Genomic DNA, 16,163 nt, shown 5'->3' on the forward strand with positions numbered 1-16,163 from the left:
TAAGTGAGCCCTTCTTTCTCGGATTTCCTGTGCAAAATTAGAAACGTGTCCAGCTCAAAAATTCTTGGTATCTCCACGTGATAAATATTTTAAAAGTAGGAGTAAATATTTTAAAGTCACTGAAAGAGAATAAGTAATAATTAGTAATTAATACAACTAATTATGATTAGCAGTTAATATGATATAGTCATCCGAGCGAAAGTTAGGCAGAGTGCTTCTTATGCTCCTGTTTTGCATCCTGCTGCAGAGGTAGCAAAACTGAGATGGCAAGTGCAGACGTATAGAATGTTCTCCCAAGTTTGTAGAGAAACCAGTGTCTCTGAAGCCGGGGAAGCTGTCCTGTGTGAAAGAGGTACTTCAGTTGTACAAAATAGCTTTTTTTGTTGTTTTTTTGTTTAGATGCAAACAGTTCCCCTTCCAGAGCCCCTGTTTGTGGAATTTTCATGGATTTTGCGACAGCCTCACGCCGACAGAAGAGTCGGACTCAGGCCCTTAAGCAAAAGTAGGTGTGTTGGGAATTTGTGAAGGGTATTAATGGAATTTTAATGTACTTCAACATAAAAAAAAACAGAGGCCTTCTTTCTTACTTTCACTACGGACTTTAGGTACATTTTTAGATTTGTGCTCCGCTTGTCCACGTTCAGACACCATGTTGCTAGTTAAGTGTGTGCACCTCTGTTTACTCCTGTGGCACCTGGGGGCTTTGCCCTAGGTTGGCTGCCACAGGGTCACAGTCGCGCATTCTCTGAACGCAACGGACCCTTCTGCCTGTCCGGGGGCCGCTCCCACTCGAGGTCCATCGCCTAGTGCGTCAGTTCCTCGGATGAGGAAGCTGAGGAACCTGGGACGGTTGAGGGTACGAAGGGTCGGTGACACGTACTGAGTGTGACTTTCCTTGCGTGCCTCAGGCACCGTGCTCCCTGTGTGGTAACTGCTTGGCTCCGCCCCTGCAGCCCCATTTTGTAGATGAGGAAAGTGAGGCTCCAGGTTGACATCTGGTGAGTGGTGGAGCTGAGTTTTGAACTCAGGACTACAAGACGTCACAGTCCAAGCTTATAATTACCGTACATTTACGAATCTGTACTATCAGAAATTTATGAAAATCAGAGGAGGTAGGCTCAAGTCAAGGGTCTATCATATTAAATATGATTTAGGAGTAAATGTAAAAATTAAATATGTTTTTAAAAACTGTTTAAAATCCATCATACTATCTAGCTCAATACATAGCCTTAGTAGGTGCTCAGTAAACTTTCCTGAATGAACAAATAAATCATGAATAATAAGTTTTCACATCATTTTTGTTGTCCTCATATTTTGGACCTCCTATTGAGGTAAGTAAAACCAGTTTTTGCCACTATGGCTAGGGTTTGTTTTTCCTTTAATCTCATTCAAGTCTTGGATACTCCATCTGGTTTAAAATAATTTTTATTTTTATTTTTATTTATTTATTATTATTATTATTATTTTAATTTTTTAATGTTTATTTATTTATTTATTTTTTGTGTGTGTGTTTAATTTTTTGGAATTAATTTTTTTTTATATATGAAATTTATTGACAAATCGGTTTCCATACAACACCCAGTGCTCATCCCAAAAGGTGCCCTCCTCAATACCCATCACCCACCCTCTCCTCCCTCCCACCCCCCATCAGCCCTCAGTTTGTTCTCAGTTTTTTTTTTTTTTTTCCAACGTTTTTTATTTATTTTTGGGATAGAGAGAGACAGAGTATGAACGGGGGAGGGGCAGAGAGAGAGGGAGACACAGAATCAGAAACAGGCTCCAGGCTCCGAGCCATCAGCCCAGAGCCTGACGCGGGGCTCGAACTCACGGACCGCGAGATCGTGACCTGGCTGAAGTCGGACGCTCAACCGACTGCGCCACCCAGGCGCCCCATGTTCTCAGTTTTTAACAGTCTCTTATGCTTTGGCTCTCTCCCACTCTAACCTCTTTTTTTTTTTTTTGTTTTTTCCTTCCCCTCCCCCATGGGTTCCTGTTAAGTTTCTCAGGATCCACATAAGAGTGAAACCATATGGTATCTGTCTTTCTCTGTATGGCTTATTTCACTTAGCATCATGCTCTCCACTTCCATCCACGTTGCTACAAAAGGCCATATTTCATTTTTTCTCATTGCCACGTAGTATTCCATTGTGTATATAAACCACAATTTCTTTATCCATTCATCAGTTGATGGACATTTAGGCTCTTTCCATAATTTGGCTATTGTTGAGAGTGCTGCTATGAACATTGGGGTACAAGTGGCCCTATGCATCAGTACTCCTGTATCCCTTGGATAAATTCCTAGCAGTGCTATTGCTGGGTCATAGGGTAGGTCTATTTTTAATTTTCTGAGGAACCTCCACACTGCTTTCCAGAGCGGCTGCACCAATTTGCATTCCCACCAACAGTGCAAGAGGGTTCCCGTTTCTCCACATCCTCTCCAGCATCTATAGTCTCCTGATTTGTTCATTTTGGCCACTCTGACTGGCGTGAGGTGATACCTGAGTGTGGCTTTGATTTGTATTTCCCTGATAAGGAGCGACACTGAACATCTTTTCATGTGCCTGTTGGCCATCCGGATGTCTTCTTTAAGAGAAGTGTCTATTCATGTTTTCTGCCCATTTCTTCACTGGGTTATTTGTTTTTCGGGTGTGGAGTTTGGTGAGCTCTTTATAGATTTTGGATACTAGCCCTTTGTCTGATATGACACTTGCGAATATCTTTTCCCATTCCGTTGGTTGCCTTTTAGTTTTGTTGGTTGTTTCCTTTGCTGTGCAGAAGCTTTTTATCTTCATAAGGTCCCAGTAATTCACTTTTGCTTTTAATTCCCTTGCCTTTGGGGATGTGTCGAGTAAGACATTGCTACGGCTCAGGTCAGAGAGGTCTTTTCCTGCTTTCTCCTCTAAGGTTTTGATGGTTCCCTGTCTCACATTTAGGTCCTTTATCCATTTTGAGTTTATTTTTGTGAATGGTGTGAGAAAGTGGTCTAGTTTCAACCTTTTGCATGTTGCTGTCCAGTTCTCCCAGCACGATTTGTTAAAGAGGCTGTCTTTTTTCCATTGGATGTTCTTTCCTGCTTTGTCAAAGATGAGTTGGCCATACGTTTGTGGGTCTAGTTCTGGGGTTTCTATTCTATTCCATTGGTCTATGTGTCTGTTTTTGTGCCAATACCATGCTGTCTTGATGATGACAGCTTTGTAGTAGAGGCTAAAGTCTGGGATTGTGATGCCTCCTGCTTTGGTCTTCTTCTTCAAAATTCCTTGGCTATTCGGGGCCTTTTGTGGTTCCATATGAATTTTAGGATTGCTTGTTCTAGTTTCAAGAAGAATGCTGGTGCAATTTTGATTGGGATTGCATTGAATATGTAGATAGCTTTGGGTAGTATTGACATTTTGACAATATTTATTTTTCCAATCCATGAGCAGGGAATGTCTTTCCATTTCTTTAAATCTTCTTCAATTTCCTTCATAAGCTTTCTATAGTTTTCAGCATACAGATCCTTTACATCTTTGGTTAGATTTATTCCTAGGTATTTTATGCTTCTTGGTGCAATTGTGAATGGGATCAGTTTCTTTATTTGTCTTTCTGTTGCTTCATTGTTAGTGTATAAGAATGCAACTGATTTCTGTACATTGATTTTGTATCCTGCAACTTTGCTGAATTCCTGTATCAGTTCTAGCAGACTTTTGGTGGAGTCTATCAGATTTTCCATGTATAATATCATGTCATCTGCAAAAAGCGAAAGCTTGACTTCATCTTTGCCAATTTTGATGCCTTTGATTTCCTTTTGTTGTCTGATTGCTGATGCTAGAACTTCCAGCACTATGTTAAACAGCAGCGGTGAGAGTGGGCATCCTTGTCGTGTTCCTGATCTCCGGGAAAAAGCTCTCAGTTTTTCCCCGTTGAGGATGATGTTAGCTGTGGGCTTTTCATAAATGACTTTTATGATCTTTAAGTATGTTCCTTCTATCCCGACTTTCTCAAGGGTTTTTATTAAGAAAGCGTGCTGGATTTTGTCAAAGGCCTTTTCTGCATCGATTGACAGGATCATATGGTTCTTCTCTTTTTTTTTGTTAATGTGATGTATCACGTTGATTGATTTGCGAATGTTGAACCAGCCCTGCATCCCAGGAATGAATCCCACTTGATCATGGTGAATAATTCTTTTTATATGCCGTTGAATTCGATTTGCTAGTATCTTATTGAGAATTTTTGCATCCATATTCATCAGGGATATTGGCCTGCAGTTCTCTTTTTTTACTGGGTCTCTGTCTGGTTTAGGAATCAAAGTAATACTGGCTTCATAGAATGAGTCTGGAAGTTTTCCTTCCCTTTCTATTTCTTGGAATAGCTTGAGAAGGATAGGTATTATCTCTGCTTTAAACGTCTGGTAGAACTCCCCTGGGAAGCCATCTGGTCCTGGACTCTTATTTGTTGGGAGATTTTTGATAACCGATTCAATTTCTTCGCTGGTTATGGGTCTGTTCAAGCTTTCTATTTCCTCCTGATTGAGTTTTGGAAGAGTGTGGGTGTTCAGGAATTTGTCCATTTCTTCCAGGTTGTCCAATTTGTTGGCATATAATTTTTCATAGTATTCCCTGATAATTGTTTGTATCTCTGAGGGATTTGTTGTAATAATTCCATTTTCATTCATGATTTTATCTATTTGGGTCATCTCCCTTTTCTTTTTGAGAAGCCTGGCTAGAGGTTTGTCAATTTTGTTTATTTTTTCAAAAAACCAACTCTTGGTTTCGTTGATCTGCTCTACAGTTTTTTTAGATTCTATATTGTTTATTTCTGCTCTGATCTTTATTATTTCTCTTCTTCTGCTGGGTTTAGGCTGCCTTTGCTGTTCTGCTTCTATTTCCTTTAGGTGTGCTGTTAGATTTTGTATTTGGGATTTTTCTTGTTTCTTGAGATAGGGCTGGATTGCAATGTATTTTCCTCTCAGGACTGCCTTTGCTGCGTCCCAAAGCGTTTGGATTGTCGTATTTTCATTTTCGTTTGTTTCCATATATTTTTTAATTTCTTCTCTAATTGCCTGGTTGACCCACTCATTCGTTAGTAGGGTGTTCTTTAACCTCCATGCTTTTGGAGGTTTTCCAGACTTTTTTTCTGTGGTTGATTTCAAGCTTCATATCATTGTGGTCTGAAAGTATGCATGGTATGATCTCAATTCTTGTAAACTTATGAAGGGCTGTTTTGTGACCCAGTGTATGATCTATCTTGGAGAATGTTCCATGTGCACTCGAGAAGAAAGTATATTCTGTTGCTTTGGGATGCAGAGTTCTAAATATATCTGTCAAGTCCATCTGATCCAATGTCTCATTCAGGGCCCTTCTTTCTTTATTGACCGTGTGTCTAGATGATCTATCCATTTCTGTAAATGGAATGTTAAGGTCCCCTGCAATTACCACATTCTTATCAATAAGGTTGCTTATGTTTGTAATTGTTTTATATATTTGGGGCTCCCATATTCGGCGCATAGACATTTATAATTGTTAGCTCTTCTTGATGGATAGACCCTGTAATTATTATATAATGTCCTTCTTCATCTCTTGTTACAGGCTTTAATTTAAAGTCTAGTTTGTCTGATATAAGTATGGCTACTCCAGCTTTCTTTTGACTTCCAGTAGCATGATAAATAGTTCTCCATCCCCTTACTTTCAATCTGAAGGTGTCCTCAGGTCTAAGATGAGTCTCTTGTAGACAGCAAATAGATGGGTCTTGTTTTTTTTATCCATTCTGATACCCTATGTCTTTTGGTTGGCGCATTTAATCCATTTACATTCAGTGTTATTATAGAAAGATACGGGTGTAGAGTCATTGTGATGTCTGTATGTTTTATGCTTGTAGTGATGTCTCTGGGACTTTGTCTCACAGGGTCCCCCTTAGGATCTCTTGTAGGGCTGGTTTAGTGGTGACAAATTCCTTCAGTTTTTGTTTGTTTGGGAAGACCTTTATCTCTGCTTCTATTCTAAATGACAGACTTGCTGGGTAAAGGATTCTCGGCTGCATATTTTTTCTGTCTAGCACCCTGAAAATCTCGTGCCAATTCTTTCTGGCCTGCCAAGTTTCAGTAGAGAGATCAGTCACGAGTCTTATAGGTCTCCCTTTATATGTGAGGGCACGTTTACCCCTTGCTGCTTTCAGAATTTTCTCTTTATCCTTGTATTTTGCCAGTTTCACTATGATATGTCTTTCAGAAGATCGATTCAAGTTACGTCTGAAGGGAGTTCTCTGTGCCTCTTGGATTTCAATGCCTTTTTCCTTCCCCAGTTCAGGGAAGTTCTCAGCTATTATTTCTTCAAGTACCCCTTCAGCACCTTTCCCTCTCTCTTCCTCCTCTGGGATACCAATTATGCGTATATTATTTCTTTTTAGTGTATCACTTAGTTCTCTAATTTTCCCCTCATACTCCTGGATTTTTTTATCTCTCTTTTTCTCAGCTTCCTCTTTTTCCATAACTTTATCTTCCAGTTCACCTATTCTCTCCTCTGCCTCTTCAAGCCGAGCTGTGGTGGTTTCCATTTTGTTATGCATTTCGTTTAAAGCGTTTTTCAGCTCCTCGTGACTGTTCCTTAGTCCCTTGATCTCTGTAGCAAGAGATTCTCTGCTGTCCTGTATACTGTTTTCAAGCCCAGCGATTAATTTTATGACTATTATTCTAAATTCACTTTCTGTTATGTTATTTAAATCCTTTTTGATCAGCTCATTAGCTGTTGTTATTTCCTGGAGATTCTTCTGAGGGGAATTCTTCCGCTTGGTCATTTTGGATAGTCCCTGGCGTGGTGAGGACCTGCAGGGCACTTCCCCTTTGCTGTGGTGTATAACTGGAGTTGGTGTGCGGGGCCGCAGTCAGACCTGATGTGTGCCCCCAGCCCACCGCTGGGGCCACAGTCAGACTGGTGTGTGCCTTCTCTTCCCCTCTCCTAGGGGCGGGATTCACTGTGGGGTGGTGTGGCCCGTCTGGGCTACTTGCACACTGCCAGGCTTGTGATGCTGGGGATCTGGCGTATTAGCTGGGGTGGGTAGGCAAGGTGCACGGGGGCAGGAGGGGCAGGCTTAGATCGCTTCTCCTTAGGTGATCCACTTCAGGAGGGGCCCTGTGGCAGCGGGAGGGAGTCAGATCCGCTGCCGGAGGTTTGGCTCCGCAAGAGCACAGAGTTGGGTGTTTGCGCGGAGGGAGCAAGTTCCCTGGCAGGAACCGGTTCTCTTTGGGATTTTGGCTGGGGGATGGGCGGGGGAGATGGCGCTGGCGAGCGCCTTTGTTCCCCACCAAGCTGAGCTCTGTCGTCAGGGGGCTCAGCAGCTCTCCCTCCGTTTGTCCTCCAGCCTTCCCGCTTTCCGAGCAGAGCTGTTAACTTATGACCTCCCAGACGCTAAGTCGCGCTTGCTGTGGGAACACAGTCAGTCAGGCCCCTCCGCTTTTGCCAGCCAGACTCGGGGGCTCTGCTTGGCCGGCGAGCCGCCCCTCCGCCCCGGCCCCCTCCCGCCAGTCCGTGGAGCGCGCACCGCCTCGCCGCCCTTCCTACCCTCTTCCGTGGGCCTCTCGTCTGCGTTTGGCTCTGGCGACTCCGTTCTGCTAATCCTCTGGCGGTTTTCTGGGTTATTTAGGCAGGTGTAGGTGGAATCTAAGCGATCAGCAGGACGCGCGGTGAGCCCAGCGTCCTCCTACGCCGCCATCTTGCAAACCTCTCAATGTTTATTTATTTTTGAGACAGAGAGAGACAGAGCATGAACAGGGGAGGGTCAGAGAAAGAGGGAGACACAGAATCTGAAACAGGCTCCGGGCTCCAAGCTGTCAGCACGGAGCCCGATGCGGGGCTCGAACCCACAGACCGCGAGATCATGACCTGGGCTGAAGTCGGACACTCAACCGACTGAGCCACCCAGGCGCCCCTAAAATAATTTTTATAAATTCAGAAACAATCAGAACCACACAGTGTTCTTATGTTTAGGCATATATATAAAGGTTGTATATACGTGTGTGTATATATGTGTGTGTGTGTGTGTGTGTGTGTGTATAAAGTTATATATATGTTTAGGCATCTATATAAAGGTAAGATAAAACTATATTTTACGAAGCAAGAAGATGAATATTTCCAAGTTCTGTATAGTGATTGTCACAGGCTCTAGAGTTAGGGGTGTGTCAGGGAGGGGCCCTAAGTGGGTACAGGCTGCCCCTAGTTTTCGTGGTCCTGACATTGGGCAGCATGTCCTGGGACGTTACCATATCGTGATACCTCATGTGTACACATATCACATGCGTTTTTTAAGCTCAGAAATTACACTAAATATGGGGGACTGGAGACAATAATTTGGGAAGATGGTGACAGTGGCCAGAGAATAAGGTTATGCAAAGGTGGCAGTTACTGGCAGAGCCCAAAATGGGTGCACAAGGAAGAAAGGAGCAGATCTCCTTCGCAAGGTGCCCAGGTGGTGGGGGACCATTCACCACCTGCAGACTGAGCAGCACCTGTGTGGAAATCACAGAAAGGAAAGAAAGGAAACTGTGCCCAGGCCAAGCTCGTATTCCACTGGGGGTGAGCAGTGAAGACAGGGACTGGTCCTGGGCATGCCACGATAGGGCGGCTGGAAGGAGGAGGCCAGAGGGAACCATGTGCCAGCAGTGTCTTGGCAGCCTCACCGGGCAGGAGGGGCGACGGGCCGGGTCACGTGATGCGTGGCCACGTCCTGTCTGGTCATCTCGGAAGAGTGGCCTAAAGGACAGCACACACCTGGCCAGCTGTGCTCTGGCCACAGCCCAGGTGACATCACAGAATGTAACCCTTCTGGTTGAGACATCAATTCATGGAGTAAAGTAATTGCTGTCCGTGAAATTTCTAGAGTGCACATATTGTAACTTTATTTTGTGTTCACTCAGGTGCACTGAATTAGAAGAATCAAAATTTGGTTCGTTCTGTTTTCGCACTGTTGATGCACATGACCGTGTTATTTTTAACAACTATTAAATACCTCAGACTCACACGCACACAAAAACTCGGTCTTTGACACTACCTGCATCTGATCATAAGGTTCCTTGCACTCTCTCTGTCCTTCCCTTTGCATACTATTCAATTTAACTTTTGTCTCATTTCCAATTTTGAAGGGCACGTAGTACAAAACTGCTCCGGCTCATTGACTTGGATTTTTCACTCACTTTCTCTCTCTTGGACCTACCACCAGTAAATGAGTATGACATGTATATCAGAAACTTCGGGAGAAAAAACACCAAGCAGGTTAGTATAAGACGTATTCACGGGGTGACGGAATGCAGGTGGCGCACACTAAGGTGTACTTGAGCCGCCCCGTGTCTCGTCTCCGAACGCTAGAGCTTGGGGGTGGTGTGTGGAGGGGGTGGACTTGAGGAAGAAGGGACCCCTTTGTCACGTGGCTCTCACTAACCCGGAGCCCGTGCAGGTGTTCCCAGGGCTCCAGAGCAGGGGTGTATGGCCCACGTGGGACGGGGCACGCTCCCAGACTCGCAGATGGTTTATTTAAAGTCCAGCAGAACGTTACGTCTGTCGCGTTCCACCCGCCCTCCCACGCAGGTCTCTGGGTGCCAGGCCCCCGTCCCTGTCGGCCTTCCTCTCATTTACCTGTGGGGGCTTCATCGCCCGCATCTGTTCTCTAGGGGACTCCTTCCCTCAGGACTTACGCTGTACTTCTCTCTTATTCCGGTGCTCTCTACCCACACTGCACAACTAGTTACGGAGCCGTCCGACCTCCCAGCAAGGTTGTAAAGTGTCTGAAGTCAGGAATCACCTCTTAGGTTTTCGTTCTGTCCCCGATGGCGTCAGCAGTGAGTGGTGCTTGTGTTAGGTTCCTTCTGTCCCCGATGGCGTCAGCAGTGAGCGGTGCTTGTGTTAGGTTCCTTCTGTCCCCGATGGCGTCAGCAGTGAGCGGTGCTTGTGTTAGGTTCCTTCTGTCCCCGATGGCGTCAGCAGTGAGCGGTGCTAGTGTTAGGTTCCTTCTGTCCCCGATGGTGTCAGCAGTGAGCGGTGCTTGTGTTAGGTTATCATTTTGTCCCCGATGGCATCAGCAGTGAGCGGTGCTTGTGTTAGGTTCCTTCTGTCCCCGATGGCGTCAGCAGAGAGCGGGTCTGGGGTGTGGTCGCCATCTGTCACAGGGTGGCGGGAAGAAGGTCACAGGGTGAAGCTCAGAAAGCTGGCTTCACAGATGGCTCCCTTAGGCCTGCAGTGGAGTATTTAGCTTCTTTGCTCATCGTCCTCGTCTCACAGCTATTAGGAACAAAATGATCTTTGCCGAAGCACGTACCTGTTGGAAACCCGAGTTGTGTTTGGTTTTGCAGAGCCAGTAGGTTCTAAGAGATGTTGGTGTGCTAGGTGGCAGTACTTTCTTTTTGTTTTTTTTTTTAAGTTTACTTATTTCTTTTGAGAGAGAACATGCATGCGTGAGCAGGGGAGGGGCAGAGAGAGAGAGGGAGAGAGAGAGAGACACACACACACAGAATCCCAAGCAGGCTCCATGCTGTCGGCACAGAGCCCAGTTCGGGGCTCGATTGCAGGAACCCTGAGATCATGACCTGACCTGAAATCAGGAGTCTGAGACTCAACCACCGGAAGAGCCCCCCAGGTACCCCTAGGGGGCACTGTTTCCAAACCAAAGCTAAATTGTTTTGCCCTGGATAAGGGAGTGTCTGTGTTGTGTGGACAGAGGTCCAAGCCCTTGGATTCCAGCTGGAAGACTTAAGTGGGGGGGACCTGCGCTCGAATAAAGACTAAGGACGGTGGGAAGGAAGCAGCCATCACGGAGCAGTTTCTTGAAAGGAAAGTTCACTCTCCAGGTGGGAGAGCCGTCAGCTTCCCCGCTGGAACCAGGCTGGAACCGCCCGGGTTGCTTTGGGTTTGGATGTTACTGGTCTCTCCAGGCTGGGAGGAGCTGGGAGTGGCTGGGGCTGCTGCAGGGTGGTCTCTGAGGGTCGTGCTTCCGACCCTTGGGGGAACTCCTTCCCCAGACTGGGAGGGGGGTCATCTGACCCTCGGAGGTTTGTGGGAAACTCGGGGCAGCCTTTCTCTGTCTGGGGAAGGCCTGTGCCCTCAGTGTGCATGCATCATGTCGAGTCTAGGGGTTCCCGGGGTGGGGTGGAGGAGGGCTGCGGGCTCTGGGTCTGTCAGCCCCAAGGCCTTGGAAGCCACGAGGTCGGGACCTTGAGCTCCAGGGTTTTAATGTGCAGCTTTCGCGTCATCACTGTTCTTGCCTCCAGCTGGTGCCTCACCCTTCCCTCCTAGGACTGGGGACTCTGCGTCCCTTCCAGCACCCTTCGCTGGTCTACCTGACAGTCTGGGGTGACTTTCTAAAACATTTGAGACCCAAGTGGTCTTTGCAAGATGGTTATTTATGTCTCGATACTTTTGGGAAAAGCAAGAAGACTCATTATTAACTTTACCATTTTTAATTTTTTTCCAGTAATGAGAAATTGCTCTGAAGTTGAGGTGTGGTGCTAATTCCAGCGTATCTTTTCGTTAAGGCATATGTTCAGTACAATGAAGATAATGTTGACAGAGACACCCAGACCGAAGAGGTAGAGACCAAGGGAGTGTGGAGCCAGCACCCGGCAGAGGGCACGGCCGTGTCAGGGGGTGAGCAAGCCTTTGCTCTTGACCGTTGAAAGGGCCGTGTCTTTACATTAATTTTGGTATTGCGTTCATGACCTTTCTTGTCCTTTCTTCTTAGACCTTTCTCTTGGGTTGGGTGGCTAGTGTGTGACAAGGGCAACACCCAGTATTCTCTACAAGCTTTAGGGAACCACTACCCTTAGTGCGGAGCTGGAGGCCCAGTCTGGGTCTTGACCAGGGTTTATAACACTTTTATTCCTCAACATCGGGAGAGTCCACATTCCAAACAAGCACTTGTAAATGGGCTTTGGAGCCCTTTCTGCTCTTAAGTTGGGGCCAGCCTGTCCTCATGTATTAGGTGCAGTCTGCAGGCGTGTCGCCTGGTACAGAGGGAAGGCCCAAAGGATACACGCCGTCCTGCTTGGGAACAGTTGCTTTCCCAGGACGTGACCCTGCGGCTGGGGCCCCAACCGCCGCTTTCCTCGGTTGAGCTGTGTGGAGAGAAAAGAGGGGACCCGAACATGAGACTTACGTAATGATTGCATTGATGCCTTTATTCTCCTTGCTGCATTTCAGTAGGGTCCTGCGTACAGACTATCTGTAAAACAAGATGCAGTTGTGTTTGAAAAAACTGCGGTAAATCTAGAGAATGCAATGTGAAATTCTTCGACTTTTCCCTCCAGGGCTCTTAGCATTCGTTTCTAACAACTCTTTGAACCCTAAGGCATGTGAAACATGATGGTAGTCGGTTGGTTCAGCACAGCCTGGTCTCTTTAGGGAGTGTCAGTGGAGATCCCTGTGACACCGGTGCCCCGAAGGTCAACACACCCAGGCTGTCCCGCTTCCTTCGGGCCGCTTGTCAGGTACGCACTGCCCTGTGTCCATCGCACCCTGGCCCCCGCGGGCACGTGTCCCACACGTGCGTGTCAGCTGCTTACATTTTAAAATAAATACAGACTAAAAAACAGATAGTAATATTAATTTGTCAAACGAGTAATATTAAATGGTCAAGGCATACACTAGGGTGTTTGAAATTAGTAAATTCATAACTTTTCAACTGATTGTGGAAATTTACAAAATATACACAAAGATGAAGGGAAGGGTCTGTTGAAGCCCATGTCTGTTGTTAGTTGTCACCTCATGGCTGGTGGTCTCATGGAAGCCCCTCCTCACCCCACCCACCCCCAGCTGTTTCTACGCAGGCCACAGTCCCCACGCAGGGGACTCGCTTCAGGGCGAGGCTCTTACAATAGCAGTACTCCTCAGAAGCATCAGGAAGGAAGTCACTCCTATTTCCTCAGTTGTCTCCTGTGTCTGTGTCAGCAGCGAGTGTGGGTTTGGAGTAAGCCTGTGTCCATCTTCCATCTGGACGTATGGTAGTCACTCCCTCCCCGTGCTGTGTTACGGAGGGAGTCTTTGCTGTGGGAGATCGATCGTACTCCCCATGTAATTTTAAATTTTAGGGTGAGTTCACGGGGAGCTACGAGGAGAGCCGTTGTGAGCAGGGTGAAGCGGGGGGGTTGGGCTGGAGCAGGGGTGAGTGAGGACAGAGCGGGCCGGGTCAGGGGTCAGGGCCGGCCTGGCCCTCCCAGCTCTCCTTCCTTTTCTGCGGCTCGTCCTCCCCGCTGGTCCCGTGAGGTCTCCTGACTCTGCCGTGTCTCCCTTTCCCGTCATCACCCTACATGTGACCTGTTAGAGCTGTTCCGCTGACTTCCTGCTCAGCGTGTCCTCACGGGGCCCCGGGAGGTCAGCGTGCTGTGTGTACGACATTCTTTACACCCCTTTCTTAGACAAGACAACGGAGGTGGCCAGCCTTTTTCCTCCTGTTATTTTTAGCACGGTGTTTACTGTAAAGAATGACATCTAACGTTAAATAATAACAGCTGTCCTGTGGAGTTCACATTAATGGAACTTTACCTGTTAGTTTCTGTTATTGCTCGGAAAGGGCAACCTAGTTTGAAGTTTCATTCTGTTCGTCTCCGTGACGTCTTGGAGTTAAACAGTTGTTTTCAGAGACGGCACAACGTTATGATTTGTGTGTTTTGTTTTTTTCTCGTGAGAGTGAATACGTTCGAAACGTTCACGAGAGACCGTCCACTGTCTCTGAAAGGTGATTGCGGTTTTGCTGGAAGAGGACCGTATGGCAGCGGAGCCCAGCTGGAGCCCCGCAGCACAGGACAGCGCCCTGCGTATCAGTGACAGCGCCTCCCAGCTGAATACCAGCCTGCCGTTCCTCCAGAGTAAGGGGCTGACCTCCGCGCGCTTTTAAGTCTAATCCCCAGCGTTTCTGCTGGAATAACCGTCTTTACTGTGGCATCCTGTGTTAGCGTCATGGGAATTAGATTCGGCATCTGCGAACTCTGACGGGCAGGGTCGGTTTTCGTGTAAATGTGCGTTAGAGTCACATGGACACCCGCCGGAGGCGATGGCGGGGGGGGGGGGGGGGGGGGGCGTGGTGCCATAGTTAAAAGTGGAAGCTGAGGTTCTGTGTGTTTGTTTGAAATCGTATTTCTTTTTCAGTCCTGTTCCTGGGCTTCTCTTGGTTTCTTGGAGTGGGGGGGCCCTGGGGAGCTGCACGAGGGGGTGTTCAGTGAGCGCCCTCCGCTGGCCCCGGGGCACCACGTGCTGAGCAGAGGACGCCCGGCCGCCACGCACGTGGGACCGTCTCAGTGACTTCAAACAAGCTGCATTTGCATGGCCACATTTCTGTTTCTTGAGCTGGTCACCTCTTTGCTTTGGTTCCGGCTGGTGAGGCGGTGGCCCCGCCCTGGTCCTGGTCTTTGTGAGGAGGGAGAGGAAGGCTATTCGTTTAGTTTATTAAATAGTTTGTTTATTGTGCCGTACTTACACAGAAATAGTGTGCCTCGTAGAAAGAATAAAAATGTATTCAGAGTTCTAGCTGACAGCAAATAAAACTCCATGTCTTACTCGGGGAGCCCAGCGGCCGGCCTCACCGGGTGCTCCCAGGCCTGGGGGAAGCCTGGGTGCCACTTGATCTGGATGTTTCTTCTGCCCTGCCTGCGGTTTAGACATTTTGATTCACGTTTGTTCCTTTGCATTTAACATTAACAAAAGTGGAATTATTAGTTAAAAAAACAACAACTCATGTTCTTTGGAGTTTTTTGTTTTTAAAAGGTAAGAGTTACTTTACTGGAAAAATAGTGAATCACTGTATCTACAGTGTTCAAAACATGCATGTTCACACTCCCACACCCCTCCTCACCCCAGTAAATGGGAGTGAAAGATGTACTTTTTCTGGGAGCTGGTGAGTGACAGCAGCTTTACAAAAACAGAGGGAGCTTGGGTTATATACATGCATCTAGAACCCTTTGTGAGAGACCATGAGGCACGTTTGTTCTCACAGGACAGGGCCCCTTGGTGTGGTGGGTGCGAGTTGGCCGTGTGAACAGTGTGGCGGTTTTTCTTGTTTGTTTTGTGTTCCAGTGGCATGGATTTTGAGACACCAGAAGGAAAACGGGATTAGATGACAGATGTCTGACAGAGTGAGGAGTTGTCTCACCTGTGAACCTGGGACTTGGTCACATTATGCCCCAGTCTGTTCCCTTCACGGATCCGGGCAGTGCTGTCCTCACTGTTCACACACCCGCCACAGAATGATGTGGCCAACACTGGCCTGCAGTTTCTTTCATCTAAGTGGACGGAAGTCCTGCCCTCCAGTGGGGGGGGGGGGGCAGGTCACACAGACAAAAGCTGGAGAAAAAGTGAATGTGACTCGTCACAGGGGGAAGGAAAACACAGCTGGGAGGAGAGGGAGTGTCCGGGCCGGCTGGTGTGAAATGGCCTTGCTGTGTGAAAGCCACACGCACCGAGAGTCTCAGCAAGGCATGAAAGGGACCCACTGAGGTGACCTGACTCTAGGTCACCTCCGGGTGACGTGGTTCTCTGGGAGTAGCTAGTAGATAAAGCGTGGCCTGCACCGAACGTTAGTAAAACCTTCAGGCCCGCTTGAGCCTTTTTCAGGAAGAGCTGTGGCCGCTTGTTAAAACCCAGATTTCAGGCGCGGCAGCTTTGAGAGGATTATGTTTGTTTCTTCATTAAGGGGGAATTTATTTGAATATTTCTAAAAAAAGTGTTTATTTTGAGAGAGGGAGAGAGAGTCTAGTGCAGGAGCAGCAGAGGGCCAGAGAGAGAGAGAGAGAGAGAGAGTGAGAGAATCCCAAGCAGGCTTCACGCTCAGTGTGGAGCCGGATGTGGGGCTCGATCTTATGACTGTGGGTTCGTGACCTGAGCCGATATCAAGAGCTGGGCGCGTAAGCGACTGAGCCACCCTGGTGCCCCTATTTGAATATTTTTAAGTATGTTAATTGAACATGGATTCTGGAAGACACTAAAATGCAGAAGTACTTTTCTCATTTTTCCCCCCAGATCGGAAAGTGTCCTGCTTATGTGCCTCTCAGGTGCAGAGGCAGACAGTGGTATCTGTCCACGGGCCGCCTGGAGCAGCATTTGATCCCGCGCTGGATGGCAGATACGTGCTGTGTGTGTGGGATATCTGGCAGCCTTCAGGGCCGCAGAAGGTCCTGATATGTGAGTCAGAGGTACAGCTCCGGAAGTTGTAGGTTT

At 47.3% G+C, this 16,163-nt stretch overlaps 1 protein-coding gene across 6 annotated transcripts in view; it reads left to right on the top strand.

Moving 5' to 3' along the window:
- The window catches only part of DYNC2I1 (dynein 2 intermediate chain 1), a 79,886-nt gene that overhangs the window by 29,102 nt on the left and 34,621 nt on the right, over nt 1-16,163 (top strand). For all 6 annotated transcript variants that reach the window (XM_019826089.3, XM_006929552.5, XM_006929551.5 and 3 more), the window contains 6 exons: nt 400-502; nt 9,110-9,239; nt 11,492-11,603; nt 12,357-12,442; nt 13,690-13,819; nt 15,966-16,138. In XM_019826089.3, coding sequence (XP_019681648.2) covers nt 400-502; nt 9,110-9,239; nt 11,492-11,603; nt 12,357-12,442; nt 13,690-13,819; nt 15,966-16,138 — 734 coding nt within the window. The remainder of the gene's footprint in view (nt 1-399; nt 503-9,109; nt 9,240-11,491; nt 11,604-12,356; nt 12,443-13,689; nt 13,820-15,965; nt 16,139-16,163) is intronic.

Source organism: Felis catus, chromosome A2, assembly GCF_018350175.1.
Source record: "Felis catus isolate Fca126 chromosome A2, F.catus_Fca126_mat1.0, whole genome shotgun sequence".
Taxonomy (NCBI): Eukaryota; Metazoa; Chordata; class Mammalia; order Carnivora; family Felidae; genus Felis; species Felis catus.